The following is a 16,633-nucleotide window of genomic DNA, read 5'->3' on the forward strand; positions in this document are numbered from 1 at the left end:
ATACCCCACAGGAAGTATACTAGCGGCATTCACCTATTGGGTTGATCAATGGGTTCTTTTTTTTCTTTTTCAGTATTTGTCTAATTAATTTGCATTATTCAATGTGCATTTGTATATATTAATTGTGAACTATTAAAATTTGTTATCATTTTTTATATGTGCCTTTAAAGCCCATTTCTTTCTCCATTATCCAAATTACCTTTTGTTTCATTCTCATAGGGGAGAAAAGTCTCAGACAACAGGATCCCAGGGACCCCTGACCTCACCAGCCTGATTGGGAAGTAAGCCCTAGCCCCCCGAGGATGTGGAGGAAGGAGAGGTGGAGGAAGTAGATGACATGGGCACCCCACCAGGTGAGTGTTTGACACCCCAGCTTCAGGTAATCTATGTATGCCCGCGTATATTTCTAAATACATGTTTTTTTCATCAATTTTGGTGATGTTCTGGTTTTGGAAGGATAAGCGGCAGAACCTTTTACTAGGGCCAGCGCCCAAACCCTCATTATCAAACTCATGGCGTGGAATGGGGAAATAGATGCCATGAGCAATTGCTTTGACATCATGCAGCAGGAAATGAAGAACATGATCAATGTTTTGGGGAGAATATAATCCCTTTTTCCCTAAAACAAAATCAATCATGTTCTTCATTTTCTTTTTAGATGACCAGAATATATTTTAAAGATTTGTACATTTTAAAAGCCACATTTTGAAGATGCACATGGTGTGCTAACATTCACAGCATATTTCAATCATGGTAATTGAAATAAATACAATACATTAGCAAACATTAAATACATATAATGATATATATGATGTTAAAGGAGAAAACTTACCTTAAAGCGGAGGTCCACCCTAAAATGGACCTTCCGCTCATCGGATTCCTCCCCCCCTCCGGCGCCACAATTGGCACCTTTCAGGGGGGAGGGGGGTGCAGTTACCTGGATAATCCAGGTAACTGCACCCACTTCCGGGCTAGCTCTCTGCGGAAAGGGGCGTACATTACGCCCCTTTCCGCAAGTGCCCGCCCCCTTCCGCAAGTGCCTCGCTGCCTGCTGGGAAACACACAGATCCCAGAGGCAGCGGGGACCGTCCTCATTGCGCATCGCGGCTCGCGCATGCGCAGTAGGGAACCGGGAAATGAAGCCGAAAGGCTCCATTTCCTGATTCCCATACCCAAGATGGCGGCGGCAGCACTCGAGTGTCGATCTAGAGATCGGCTTCGGGTGCCGACATCGCGGGCGCGCTGGACAGGTAAGTGTCACTATTTTAAGTCAGCAGCTGCAGTATTTGTAGCTGCTGACTTAAAAAAAAAAAAAAAACGCGGAGTCCCGGCGGACTCCCGCTTTAATATAGTCCTTCTGCACGACCTGGATGATGGCAGGACAGGTCTCTGGAATAATGAGTTCCATGTATATATAATATTGATGAAAAAAAAATTCAGAAAAAAATATATTGAAGAAAAAATATACAAATTAAAAAAATATTGTGAAAAAAAATGTAACACATTTTATAAACGCACATGTGTTTATAAAATGTGTTTATAAAATGTCGGCAAGTACCGCAAGGTGGCGACTAGCCTCTTCCGGAGTAATGGCTTGCTGCATGCAGGTATCCTGCCCGCTGATATAAGGGGTGAGCAAAGCCAACAGGCGGTGAAAAATGGGGTCCGTCATCCTGAGATAATTCCTGAAATCATTAGGATTATTCTCCTGGATCTCACGAAGCAGAGGCATGTGCGAGTATTGGTCACGCTGGAGTAACCAATTCTTACTCCATGAACTCCTCCTCGCCCTATTCATGGACACCAAGCCCCCACACAGCACGAACTGTATGAGTACGTACCTGCACCATGGTTTCAAAACGGTCGGCTGGTCAGAACAAACTTAAACGAACGCAACTGAAGAACAGCAAAGCCAGTAAAGAGCGAGCTGAAGATCAGTAACGGGCGGACCAGAACGCACTGAAATACAGATAAGAACTGACTACACACACTGAAAACTAGATACAAACCCACAAGCACAAACTGAACAGCAGTAAAACGATCGGAATAAGCTGGAGTCTGAAAAGTGCAAATCGTCTCTAACCAAACTTCTAACACAAGATCAGCAGAAGGAGCCCAAAGGGTAGCGCACTGGGTCTTGAACTTCCTTTTTCTAGTCCCGTCGTACGTGCTGTACGTCACCACTTTCTAAATGGTCAGACTTTGGTGTGATCGTGTGTACGCGCAACAGTTTCAGCGGAACTCTGACGGAACTCCGTCGGAAAAACCTTCGGCATTTATTTTCCGACGGGAAAACCAGTCGTTTTTACGCAGCATAATAGTTGTCCTGTGGACAGATTCTCCTACCTGAGCGGTGGATCTCTGCAGCTTCTTCAGAGTTGCCATGGGCCTCTTGGCTCTTTCTCTGATTAATGCTCTCCTTGCCTGGCCAGTCAGTTTAGTTGGACGGCCATGTCTTGGTAGGTTTGTAGCTGTGCCATACTCTTTCCATTTTTCGGATAATGGATTAAACCGTGCTCCGTGAGATGTTCAAAGCTTGAGATATTTTTTTTTTTAACCTAACCCTGCTTTAAACTTTTCCACAACTTTTTTCCTAACCAGTCTGGTGTGTTTCTTGGCCTTCATGATGCTGTTTGTTCACTAAGGTTCTCTAACAAATCTCAGAGGGCTTCACAGAACAGCTGTATTGATACTGAGATTAAATTACACACAGGTGGACTCTATTTATTAATTAGGTGACTTCTGAATGCAATTGGTTCCACTAGATTCCATTTAGGGGTATCAGAGTAAAGGGGGCTGAATACAAATGCACGCCGGACTTTTCAGATATTTATTTGTAAAAAATATGGAAAACCATTTATCATTTTCCTTCCACTTCACAATTATGTACCACTTTGTGTTGGTCTATCACAGCCTTTCACAACCTTTTCAACACAGAAGAACCCTTGAATAGTTCTCCGGTCTCAGGGAACCCCTGCTAAAAATGAGAAATCTACAACTCATGATACATTAGTGTGGTGGCGGTCAGTGGGAAGAATGGTCCTTACACTTGTGATCATTGGGAAGAATTACCTCCTTACAGATAGTTAAAAAGCTCAATGGTGTCAGTGGGAACTTATCTGAGAGGCAGACATTTCCCAATGCTGAAGGAAGCCCTAGTAACCTCTGAAGAATCACTGGTCTATAACATAAAATCCCAATAAAATATATTTACGTTTTTGGTTGTAACATGACAAAATGTGGAAAATGTCAAGGGGTATGAATACTTTTTCAAGGCAACATGCATACGGTACTTATGCTCACACCATATACATGCTTACACATACATACAACATACATACACACCTCTAAACACTCATGCATACATATTTGGCAAATGCATAGCGCATCATCAGAATTGAAAATGCAGCATTTGACGAGAACACATGTCAACAAGAACCTCTAAACAAGTTCATAGCTACTATAGCCTTGAACTTGATTTAACAATTTGACTACCATAACATGCAGGACGTGTCAAAAGGCTAAATTAAATATCCTTGATACATGTGCATGGGATCACAGAGGTTATCACAGTGACAGTAAAAATATAGTTTTCCTCTTAGAGAGTAAAAGTACATTACAGTAGGTAGGACAGACCAAAGGAGGTTAGATTAGCATGTTGGAATTATAAAGAAAGGAAGGAGGGAGGGAGGAGGAGGAGGGAGTTGCAGTAGTCGAGGGATGACCAGGGAAGCTTTCTGGTGTCATTGGTTATAAAGGGGCATATTCTGGAGATCTTGCGGAGGTTGAGGCTGCAAGATTTGTAGAGGGATTGGATGTGGGCCTGAAAGAACAGTTCAGAGTCCAGGATAATACCTAGCCCCCTATCATGTTGGGGCGGACTGATAGTTGTGCCATTGATCTTGACAGAAACTCAGGGGAAGAGGCACATAGTTTCATAGTTAGCAAGGTTGAATAAAGCCACCAGTCCATCCAGTTCAACCTGAGTGAGTGTCTACAGTTGTCCCAATCCCTGTACATTGCACACTCACATCGGTCCATACCCTCAAGGAGCCCACAATCCAAGGTCCCCATTCATATACTAGGGTCAATTTTAGTCAGAGGCCAATTAATCTACCTGCATGTCTTTGGGGTGTGGGAGGAACCCAGGGTGCCTGGAGGAAGCCCATGCAGGCACAGGGAGAACATGCAAGCTCCAGGCAGGTAGTGGCATAGTTGGGATTCAAACCAGTGACCCTTCTTACTGCTAGAGTGCTAACCACTACACCACTGTGCCCCCACATGGGGGAGGAAATATTATGAGCTTAGTTTTGGATAGATTGAGTTTGAGGAAGTGGTGTGACATCCACACTGATATGTCTGCTGGTAAATTAGTGATATGTGAGGAGATTGATGGAGTGTGCTAAGGGGTAGTGAATTAGATATGGGTGTCATCAGTGTATAAATGCTATTGAAAGCCATGGGAAGCTATCTCATGCCCCAGGGAGGAGGTGTAGATGGAGATTAGGAGAGGTCCAATGACAGAACCTTGGGGGACCCCAACAGTTAGTGGAATAGGAGAGGAGGAAGTGGAGTTGTGACACTGAAGGTGTGGTGAGATGTATGCAAGATTAGAACCAACAGAGAGTACAGTCGTGGAGACCAAGGGAATAGAGTTTTTTTGAGGAGGAGGGTGTGGTCAACTGTCTCAAAGGCAGCGGAGAGGCCCAAGAGTAGAGTACAGAACAGTGACCGTTGGTTTTAGCTGTATTTATGAATAAACTTTATTTAGAGCAATGAACACACTGACATCTGACAGGACTTTTTAGAGCTGTCATCACAGTCGTACGATTTTCATATGGTGTGTACACATCTTTTGACAGCCAATACCGAATTTTCGTCTGAAAATTCCCAAAGGGATAAACTCCAAAAAATTTCTCGTACGGGAACATAACGAACCATTTTCGTTTAATGTGTACCATTTTCGTACAATTTTTGTACAAGAAAAATCAGAAAAGAAAGACTGCGCATGATCAGAAACAAATGAAAAAAGCCTTTGTTGAACGAGAAAATTTGTAAGAATTTTCGTATGAATTTTCTTTCACTGGTTCCGATTTGTTGTGAAACATTGAGAAAAAAACAGACAAACGTTCGCCTAATTTTCTTATAATGTAGGTCATTTCTGAATTTAAAAAAATTTTTTTTGCTGAGCTATGAAAAGTTTCTATTGCATTGTAATATGTACGCTGTATATTTGATTCCTCTGAGTTCCCCTTTAATGAAGACTATGTAGCTTTATGTGAAGATGGAGAAAGCCAAGGACGCACGACCTGTGTGTGTGTGTGTGTGTGTGTGTGGGAAGATATTAGCCAACATGGGGACACAGAGCATTGGAAATGAAATACTGCGATGACAGCTCTAAAAAGTACTGTCAGATGTCAGTGTGTTCATTCCTTTAAATAAAGTTTATTCATAAATACAGACGCCCTGGTCTCCGCCCTCTATCAGAGGACTGCGATTGGCTGTAATCTATCATGTGATCGAAAACCAGGAAGAGGTGCAGTGTGGAGCGAATGGAGCTCCGGGACGGAGGAGAGTGGGGTGAGCTGAAAATGAACACAGGTAGCGTCCGATGAGTGAAGGCCGCCGCGCTGCTTGTCTTTTCACATCATAGGGGGACCTGGAGGAGCTGAACACCACAGAGGAGACTGCAGGCTGCCATAGGTGTGCGTGCTGTACACAGAGACATGGACGCAGGTGGGTGCAGTACTGGGTGTATAGTCTATGGGCAGATCCTCACTTCAGGGATTCACTATGGAGAATGTTCACGCTGATCGGGTAATACCGTTCTGATTCTTTATTGGAGGCCTATGGCTGCTTCACTGTACACATGATAATAATGAAGTATAGGTTGGTAGCAGAGTTCAGGCAGAATCCATCTGGCATGAAAAGGTCACAGAAAGAGATCCGATCTTTATATGTGGCTGTATACTGTATCTCTATGTTATGTTCTGGAAAACCAAAAGGAAAAATAAATCAAGATGTACTGATTTGGAGCCCAACTGCAGAATAGCATTACATCTCCTCTGTCTGATTGCTGGGTTTTATACAAACTCGCTCAATCCCTGTTTTCACTTACCTTAACCACTTCAATACAGGGCACTTTTACCCCCTTCCTGCCCAGTCCAGAACAATTTTCAGCACTCTCACACTTTGAATGACAATTGCATAGTAAAAATGGTCGCTGGTTCGGATCCCAACCACATCACTACCTGCCTGGAGTTTGCATGTTCTCCCTGTGCCTGTGTGGGTTTCCTCCGGGTACTCCAGTTTCCTCCCACACTCCAAAGACATGCAGGTAGGTTAATTGGCTTCTGTCCAAAAATTGGCCCTAGTGTATGATTGTGGGCTCCATGAGAGTAGTGACGAATGTCAGAGTGCAATGTACAGGGATAGGGATAAATGTAGACACTCGCTCAGGTTGAACTGGATGGACTGGTGTTTTTCTTCAACCTTATGTAACACTGTACCCATATGACATTTTTATCTCCCCCCCCCCCCCCCACAAATAGAGCTTTCCTTTTGATGGTATTTAATCACCAATTGGTATTTTATTTTTTGCTAAACAAAATAAAACTAAAATTTAGAAAAAAAAATGGCACTGATGAAGAGGCATGGGTTGGCGCTCTTGTGGGCATCCTTGATGGGTCTGAACTGATAATGCACTGATTATCAGCACCAAACATATCCCCACCACACCTTCTTATCATTAGAGCTGCTTATCCGCTCTCCTCTACTCATGCCTTGTCAGTGCGAATAGAGGAAAAGTTGATAACCGGCACTTCCTGGTCACGATATGATCAGCTGTGATTGGACACAGCTGATCACATGGTAAAGCGCCCACATCATAGGCTCTTTACTAAGATTGGAGATGTGTGTCAGAGCGACACATCGCACTGTCGATCGCCACTTGGGGGCCTGCGCAAGCATCTTATCCTGCTGGACGTCATATGACACCCAGTGTAGGATAATAAAACCACCGCCCGGCCGTCATTTTGCTATAGGCCAGGTGGGATGTGGTTAAAGTGAAACGAAAGGCTTCATACATACCTGTTCAACGGTTCTGCACCACATCTTCTTCAGAGTGCCGGTGTGGGGAGGCCGTCATCCCGGCACTCCGCACCAGAGAAGACTGTGAGCAGGCAGGTAGGGGCATTATATTGCAGAAGAGACGTTTCCTGGTGTTTTACAGTGGCTTTAAGGCATGCTCTTTTGCCAGATTCTTCGCCACTCTGTTTACATCCTGGAGGGGTCCTTTTTCCAGGTGACCGCTTCCCAGCCTGCATAACATAGACAGTTTCCTTTTTGGGCGGAGGGGTTCTGTTAGGATCCAGAAGGGGACTGGTGCCAGACCAATAAGCGTGACGGGTCCGGTCAGTGAGGGTTAACGCCAGATTAGATGGTCCCTCACAAGTGGAAACTGTGTCAGCGAGGGACCAGGATGGGGGGACTTGAGTGAGTATAACACTTCACAAGCAGAGATTAGCTCAGATGTGTTCAGATACTGGTCCAAACCCACTTGAGCTAACCTGCCAGGAGTCTGACACTGCCAACTATCAATCATAAGCAGCCAGGGCATTTCCCATCCAGCAGCCACACATACCTCATATGATTGGCTTTGTGCAGTGTCATCTTCCTGTGGGGATGGCTCAAGTGCTCATTGTTTGTAGTGCAGGGGCCTGCTTCATTTGATTCACCGTGGATGTTTATTTTTTTTTCTTTAGGTCAGTCCTCATATTAGTTTTGGTAAATCTAAAGGCGATGGCATAGTTATGATTAAGGCCCATACTGGACAGAAACTGATGTGCTTAGGACTAAGCATGTTTCATTTTATGTGACAAATGAAGCTTATTTAATCAGGCAGAGGACAGGTGGCACTCTCGCACTGCATTTGTAACCTGCATTGGGCATGGAGAATAGTCTGCCAACAGCTGGTCGCAAGCTCTTGTTTAGTAAAAAAAAAAAAAAGAATTTCTTTATTGATTATTAGAGTTCATGCACATGGGTGTTTTTAGGCATTTTCTAAGCCTAGTGAAAAATGTCTTGTTGCTTTCCAGTGTCTGCAGTGCTGCAAACGGCCTGCCATTCAAGTGAATGGCTCTCTGCAGCTTTACTCTTGAATCACCGTTTACCCTTGCATTTGTGTACAATGTATTTCCCAAATATGAAACTTGAAGTGTTACTAAACCCAGGAGCCTGCGTTCACTATATCTGGTCTCCCACATTACACAGAACATGGAAATGCAATTATTTTAGTAAATCTAAACTGCTAAATACTTTTTCTCATCAGCAGTTAGAGCAGTCTTCTGACTTCTATCAATGTCTGGTTAAAGCCTGTTGGGGGAATTTTCATTCTCCCCTGATTGTCCTATGAGGCTGCAGGACCCCTGACCCTCTGTCTGGACAGTGCTAATTGGCCCTATGCTGATGACATGCACTCTCCCAAGAAAGGGAAAAAAACTCTCTAGCAATACACACCAAACTGAGCATGTGCAGAGTGCTCCCATGACTCTGTTCTATCAGGAGATGGTTTGGGGACAGTGGAAAAAGGGGGGGGATCAGAGAAGGCAGGATTAAACCCTTGGGTTCCACAGTGATTATAGTAAGCATGCTTTACTGCATATACAGACTGATTTTACTGTTGTGGGTTTAGTAACACTTTAAAGTGGAGTTCCACCCAAAAATGGAACTTCCGCTTTAAGGGAAGATGACCTCCTGACATGCCACATTTGGCATGTAATTTTTTTTTTGGGGGGGGGGGGGGGGGATGCTGGGAACCTCTTTTCAGAGGGTCCCAGCCACCATGGCACTGGAAGGGAGATCACCTCTCGGCAATCATCTGGGACATGTAACAGGTCCCAGTTGATTGCCCAGCCAGTCACGGCTTGCGCATGTGCCTGGGTGTCGGCGCCGCTGAGAGGAGGGGGGACGAGCAGGGCCCTGGGACAGGTAAGTGTCTGATTATTAAAAGTCAGCAGATGCAGTATTTGTAGCTGCTGACTTAAAATTATTTATTTATTTCTTAAACAGAACTCCGCTTTAATGTTCAGGAAAGACTTTTTAAATGTATGTATGCATAAACACTGATGCATTGAATCATCGGCATTTGCAAGACTTGTCTGGAAGGCTGTATGTGGCACCTTTGGCTCCCCAGGCACTGGGAGTGCACAGAAACTTATGCCAGTCATACAAAAAAATTGTCCATGTTCACAAACTCTAGGGGTCAGTGATAAAAAAGTGTGAATAAATAAAGCTGCAACAGCTTTTCAAACCACAGCTCATTCTTTTTGAAGCTTGGAGTATAACATACAAAAGATCAGTATTAGTTTATATACAAAGGGTCACATGAGCAATGTTTTTGTTAGTCTTCATCGTACGGACAGGTAGTTTCACACAGACAGGAAGACTCGCTGAACTACCAGGGCAATCAACAGCATTGTGGTAGTTCATTGAGAACTACAAGCTGACAGCCACAAAGGATGTCGGTACTTGCAGTTCATTTATTCACAGAACTCTGTGAATGAATCACAGCCTCGTGGGCAGAACCCCCCCCCCCCCACAGCTGCACTCTTTTCAAAAAGTGACAGCTGGTACGGGGAACTTCTTCCCGTAATGCTATCACACAGAGGCAGCGTATCATCAAGCGGCTGCAAAAGCAGGAACATGTTGCATATTCCACCCTAAAAACAGGTGGAACATGTAACATGTTCTTGAAGGTGAACTTATCCTTTAAACCTAAGCAGGTTATACACCATAGATTTTCTTAATTTGGCCCTGTGAACTGAATAAAAAAATGTCTCCATTCCCCCATCCATGCTAAAGATTACAGATGGCCAAATCTCTCCTGCTGGCTATTCTATTCTGACAGCTGCCACTTGCAGCTGTCAGGATACCTGAGCATCTCTGCAGTCCCCTCACAGTCACCACCCCCCCCCCCCCCCCTTAACGGGTGCTTACAATGGGCTTTTATTCGGCTTCATTGATGGAAACCTTTATCTAAAAATTGGTAAAACTGTTGCTGTAACTGCTTAAAAAGTGTTAGCTGGAGTTCAACTTGACAGACCAGCAGATTTAGATGGATTTGACTAACACTATCATTCCCCCAGATTGACAATTCTGCAGTCCATAGGTGTCTCCAATGCACCTTCATCTAGAATGGAAATGGAGACACCCTAAGACAGTAATTGTGTTACTGGCTCAGTCACCAGGTCAAAATAAAGGAAAAAAGCATAAAGAAAGAAACCTAATGAAGTTGCCACAAGGATCAATACATAAAATGTTTGTTTTTGTTTATAAATCAGATCATTTTTATTGCAACTCCTTAGATAACAGGTCTACACGAGTTCACACAATTACATACAAAAAACATTGTAGGGATAACAAAATAGTGTGAAGAATGAGTGCCACGTAGGGCAGATCTTCGAGAAATTGGTTTTGGGTTTAATTGAGTTTGTGGGATAGGAAGGAAATAATTGACTTGAGCTCTACTGAAGCAGGGTCCCAATTACAGGTGTAATTGCTGTGACTCTGGTCTCTAGGCGTTCCTGCACTTGACACTTAACTGCTTTTTACAAATCCTCATAAAATAAACCTATATTAAAGAAAAATTGCAAGTGCATAAATCATATGGCCATGTTGTCTTTTTTGTTTTTCATAGCAACCCTCACCTATGACACGCTCCGTTTCTCTGATGCACCCGACTTTCCAGAAACTGCAGAGCCAGTATGGATACTGGGGAAGAACTACAGTGCTTTGACAGGTATTGTATTGAGGATCCCTAAAAACCCTCTTCTTCACAGAAGCCTATTTTACCCACACCTAACAACTTTATTTTCTCCATCTGATCTTCCACCACATCTGTTACCATTTGTTCATCTACCATTTATGGTTTTCTACCCTTTGCAAAATATTAATGTTGCCTCTACACCCATATACAAAAACATATTGAAATATCTTGCTTAGTGTTTTCCACTTAAAACATATATTTCAGATTACTACAGCAGGTTTCCAATGTAGCCATATTCTGTTTTTTATTTATTTGTTTATTTTCCCCTGAACAACCATTCTATAGATGCTTGCCCACAATGTCCCATCTCCAGTAACATTACAGTCTGCCTTTTTGTAAACATTCTTAACCCCTTCCTGCTTGCAGTCTGTATATTAACATTTCCTGGTGTAATATCCTGAACATACAGCGGGTAAAATAAATATTTAACGTGTCACCATTTTGCTAGGTAAATATATATATTTCATTGACATTGTATTTTCGCCACATGTTTGTAACAACCCATGCAATCCATACATAAAAAGAAACCAAAGCAAATAAGTTCAGAAATGAAGTTGTGTAATAAAATGGAATGACGCTGGGAAAAAGTATTGCACGCGCTAACTGAAATGTATTTAATGCTTGGTAAAAAAACTTTTGTTGGTAATGACCGCTTCAAGACTCCTCCTGTATGGAGAAACTAGTCGCATGCATTGCTCAGGTATGAGATAGATAGATAGATAGATAGATAGATATATTATTATTTTTTTGGCCCATTCTTCCACGCAAATAGCCTTCAAATTGGGAAGGTTCCGTGGGCCTCTTCTATGAACTCTGATCTTTAGTTATTTCTATAAATTTCCTAATGGATTCAAGTCAGGTGATTGGCTGGGCCATTCTAGCAGCTTTATTTTCTTTCTTTGAAACCAATAGTGTTCTTGGCTTTGTTTTTGGGATCGTTGTCTTGCTGAAATGTCCACCCTCGTTTCATCTTCATCATCCTGGTAGGTGGCAGCAGATTTTTATCAAGAATTTCTTGGTATGTTTTTCCATTCATCCAAGACCATGTAGTGCAAGGGCCGACCTGATTGCATACAAATTGAAACCTTTAAGGTTTGACCTCATATTATATGGTTTTGGTAAATCTGAAGACAAAAATCTGCACAAAATATAATGGTGTGTGTGTATAGGGCTTAAATGTTGTGCAGCAAACTTTAAACAGGCTTTAACATGCTTTTTCTTCAGCAATGGAGTCTTGCGTGGTGAGCGTGCATACATGCCATGGCAGTTAAGTACATTACTTATTGTTTTCTTTTAAACAATTGTACCTGCTAATTCCAGGTCTTTCTGAAGCTTCGCACAAGTGGTCCTTGGCTCTTCGACAACTCTTCTGATAATTCTTTTCACTCCTCTGTCAGAAATCTTGCAAGGAGCACCTGGTCACAGCTGGTTTATGGTGAAATGTGTCCTTTCTACTACCGGATTATAGCCCCAACAGTGCTTACTGGAACATTCAGAAGTTTAGAAATCCTTCTGTAACAAATGTCATTGGTATGTTTTGCACCAATAAGGTTGCAAACGTCTAGAGAGCTTATTGCTTTTACCCATTGTGAGATGTTTCTTGTGTGACACCTTGGTAATAAGACGCCTTTTTGTAGGGCATCAGTTGAGACAGAACCAGCTGATTTAATTTGCACTGACAAGGGGCAGGATTGCTTTCTAATTACTGATGGATTTCAGCTGGTCTCTTGGCTTTCCAGGCTTTTTTGCACTTCCATTTCTTCATGTGTTTTTCCCTGTGTCATTCCATTTTATTACACATAATCTAATCTCTGAATTTATTTGTTTTGGTTTCTTTGTATAGATTGCATGGGTTGTTACCAATGTGGTGAAATTTTCATGTCAATAGCACCCTTTGGAAATATATTTACCTAAGAAAAATGGTGACGTGTTCCATGCTTGTTATGCTTGGTGTACGTTCTCCCCTTTGAGAACTAGCAGCCGACACTTTTTGTGGCTGTTGTTTCTGAATTCCAGTTGTCAGTGACATCTGGGGACTCCACTAAAAATTGGGAACCAGTCAGAGTGTTTCTTCATCTTCTGATCACTGTCAGCTCTGATGTAGAGATCACATGTAGGCTGAAAGTGGTTGTAAAGCCAGAAGGCTTGTTACTTTGCTGTATTTTATGCAGCAAGGTAAAAAACCTTCTGCATGCAGTCACCTCCCTAAATGCTTTCCTGAGCCTGATCTCGATCCAGCAATGTGCATAATAGCCGAGGCTCTCTCCCTCGTTGGTTCAGACACAGAAGCAGAAGCGATTGTCAACTACAGACAGTGAACAGGGGCAGGCCTGAGCCCTGCTTCACTTGTCTTATGGAAATGCAGAGTTGGGGTCTGCAGCAAGTACTTACGAGTGCCCCGTAGCAAATGGCTTGCTATGGGGACACTCAGTGGGGGAAAAGAGCCAGGAGCACCAGCGGGGACCCGAGAAGAGGAGGAGAATCACAAAACCTTTGCACAGAGCAGGTAAGTAAAACCTGTTTTGTTTTAATTTAAAAAAAAACAAGCCTTTACAAATGCTTGAAGGCTCCATGACGAAGTGAAAGTATGCAGATGAACATTGTCACCTTCACTTATCTGCATTACTATGTATATAATAGTTCAACTGTCAGGAACCTTTTTTTTTTTTTTTTTTTTTTTTTATTACATTTTTGCACATTTACCTATAATAAAATGGCAATTATATTTTTAATAAAACAATGTACCAAATAAAAACAAAATTACAATTATTTAGGTATGCAGATTAGTCATGGGGTGGGCATTTTTATCAGAATATTGAGTGAAAGTTCTGTGAACAATTTTCATAAACCCAATAGATTAAAGTTTTAAAGGAGAACTACATAAGCCTGGATGATGATGAACACTCCCTCTAGGGTGTGTAACCGACAGGCTGGGCTCACAGGAAATGGGCAGAATGACAGCGTGTCCTTCTGCCCTGAAGAGGACAATCTGTGCTCAATGGAGGAAGAAGTTGGGAGCAGCGCTGGATTCTGGGGAGGGTAGATATTCTTCTTTTTTTTTTTTTTATGCAGGGGAGGAAAAAAAAATTATGGAGTTATATTTTATGTTAACCGAGATATGCCAACTTTGTGAAATTTGGCCCTCTGGTTGGAAAAGGGTTAGCCTGCAGCGAACAAATCTGCAATGTATTTATTTTTACTATCATGCTGTACATGCTGACTTCATACATGGCTAAATCTGGTAACTACCTAATACAGCTGCATTACACAAGAGACAATAGCAGGGTTCACGTGAGACTTCTGTACGTAGTAATTCAGCACACCTTTTATCTGAGCAATATCTATGTCTGAGGAGATACAAGTGTGCTCTGCAGTTGAGGATGATTGCGATGAAATGATCTAAGCAGCCCAGTAATCTGTTTATGGATCCACACTAAAATGGTATTGCTGAATCATTTGCCATAGTCCACGGAGTTGTAATCCCACAATTCTCATCCAGTTCACAGAAAGAGCAGAATATATATGAGTAACTTTAACTGTTGCAAATTTAAAGGCTGAGTTTGTAATTTCAAGAAAATAGCCTATGCAGTCAATGGGCCCCCAGTAGGTAATAAAACCTGCAGCTTTGTAAAATGTTTATCAATTTTATTGTCATACCTGTAGTAGAGCTGCACTATTCTGGCTAGAATGAGAATCGCATTTTTATATTTTTTTTGCTTAGAAGATAGATCACGATTCTCAAGGTGAACAACATCTTTCACATTAAAAGAAAAAAAATTGGGCAAACTTTACGGTTTCTTTTTTCTTTTTTTTTCTTTTTTATTCATTGAAGTGTTATTTTTTTTTTCCCCCAAAAAAATTGTGTTTGAAAGACCACTGGGCAAATACAGTGTGACATAAAATATTGCAGCAATTGACATTTTATTCCCTAGGGTCTCTGCTAAAATATGTTTGGGGGTTCCAAGTAATTTTCTAGAAAAAAATATTGATTTTAACTTAAACAAGTGTCAGAAAAAGATTTTAAGTTAAACTTCCTGCATTTATAGGTTGTTTAAAAACTTGTCAGACTGCCCCAGATGTTTTTCCTTACACACAGAAGTTTCCCTTTGATCTTAGAAGGAAGTTAGTTGCAATGTTTCATTTTAAAAACTTGTCAGACTGCCCAGATATTTTCTTTTGACAGCTGAGTGAGCAGATAAGTCTCTCCTCTTTGTTATATGAAAGAATCGGCAAACTCTGCAATAGAGATCGTCAGAGGGGTTGAATCGAGATCACAATTTTTTTTAACAATTAATTGTGCATCTCTAACCTGTAGGCCATTTGGGTCCTCCTAGCAGCCTGGCCAATAAACTCCCACTTGGCAAACTTTGTATCCTAAAATAAAGCAGTACAGCGCAGATAATATAACCTAATACAAAATAAAATAATATAAATAACGATCATTCAATGAAGAAATACAGGATAGATGAAATAAGACCTCAAGAGTCCACATGTGCAGGGTGCCTCCTTCCAACAGATCAGGGTGATAAATGTGATCCTGTCCACCAACAGATAAAGTGGACTCTTACCTTAAACAATAGACCCCTGAAAAATCAGACAGGTCGAAAAAGGCATATCCCCATCAGGGGTTAATCGGAGATATCCACATTCACAGGGTAGTGCTCCTGGGGTATAATCCTATCTCGAGTCCCATGTGTCAGCAAGGTTCCATAAATTATATATGAAAAACATAGAGTAGCAACATCTAGTGCTCTCCGTATAAAATTTATTGATTAAAAGCAAAATAAAATATAGTACACTCACATAGTATAGCACTGCGCTCCAGTGCTGAGTGACAGGCAAAAGTGAAAACAAACAAGCATCCATGCACGGATCAGCGTTCTTCATATCCTGCCATGTTGCTAGGATGTGAAAACCTTTTGGAGGCTCCCAGCATTGAGTGAAAAAACATTTGTGCGGGTTGCTAACTGGGAGTTTTCAGCCAGACTTCTGATGGGACCAAATGGCCTACAGGTATCACAATAAAATGAATGAACATTTTACAGTGCTGCTCATGTCCTACATAGTGTTAAGGGATCATAGTAACTGATCGCAGTAAAAATGATTGTAAAATGAAAGTACCCCATAATCAACACGTTGCATTTTTTTTTTTTTTTCTTGACTCATCTAACCAGCATCTTATCTAATCTTATTGTTTGCTATAGGCAGATTGGACACTTTTTAGTACTGCAGTTTTTCATACGTACATTTTTCTTTCCTTTCAGAAAAGGAGGAGATTCTGAATGATGTTACCTCGAGACTGTGGTTTACATACCGGAGGAACTTTCCACCAATAGGTAACGAGCTTTAGAATTGAATGTGAAAAAGTTCAGCTGGAAATCTTAGAATTTAGTAAAGAAAGTTGCACCAGTATATTATTTTGCACCCTTCCAGCACTTGATACATCTCAGTCTTCAAAGTAACATTGTTTTTCTTTGTATAGATAATCTGCCATGAGACAATAGTGGATATTGCCAATGGTGACATTTTTAAAGTGGTTGTAAACCCTTACATATAACTAGTGAAATGACAAGCCTTAGGTGATACACAGAGATGAAACAAATCATCATACAAGTTGTACCTGTCTGTCTGTAGCTTTCTCTTCTCTACAGCCTTGTAAAACACAAGGATCAAAAGCTTTTTCCCAGCTATAGGGGGCAGGAATCTGATGTCACATACTTCACAGCTTAGGGAGGAGAGCGCAGTGTTACCTGAGACCTGAATTGAGGGAATAGACAACCACACACACTGTCTAATAGGGAAAAATGT

The 16,633-nt window shown here is 41.8% G+C and overlaps 1 protein-coding gene across 3 annotated transcripts in view; it reads left to right on the plus strand.

Moving 5' to 3' along the window:
* The first annotated feature begins 219 nt into the window (after positions 1–219).
* The window catches only part of ATG4B (autophagy related 4B cysteine peptidase), a 37,630-nt gene continuing 21,216 nt past the window's right edge, over positions 220–16,633 (plus strand). The window contains exons 1-3 of one of the 3 annotated variants that reach the window (XM_077488435.1): positions 220–353; positions 10,697–10,798; positions 16,090–16,161. In XM_077488435.1, coding sequence (XP_077344561.1) covers positions 338–353; positions 10,697–10,798; positions 16,090–16,161 — 190 coding nt within the window. In that variant the 5' untranslated portion in view covers positions 220–337. Of the gene's footprint in view, positions 354–5,503; positions 5,737–10,696; positions 10,799–16,089; positions 16,162–16,633 lie in introns of those variants that run through there. The other 2 variants (XR_013276895.1, XM_077488436.1) reach the window with 2 other exon arrangements.

The sequence above is a fragment of the Lithobates pipiens genome, unplaced genomic scaffold (assembly GCF_037356315.1).
Source record: "Lithobates pipiens isolate NorthernLeopardFrog02 unplaced genomic scaffold, aLitPip1_a1.2 Scaffold_18, whole genome shotgun sequence".
Taxonomy (NCBI): Eukaryota; Metazoa; Chordata; class Amphibia; order Anura; family Ranidae; genus Lithobates; species Lithobates pipiens.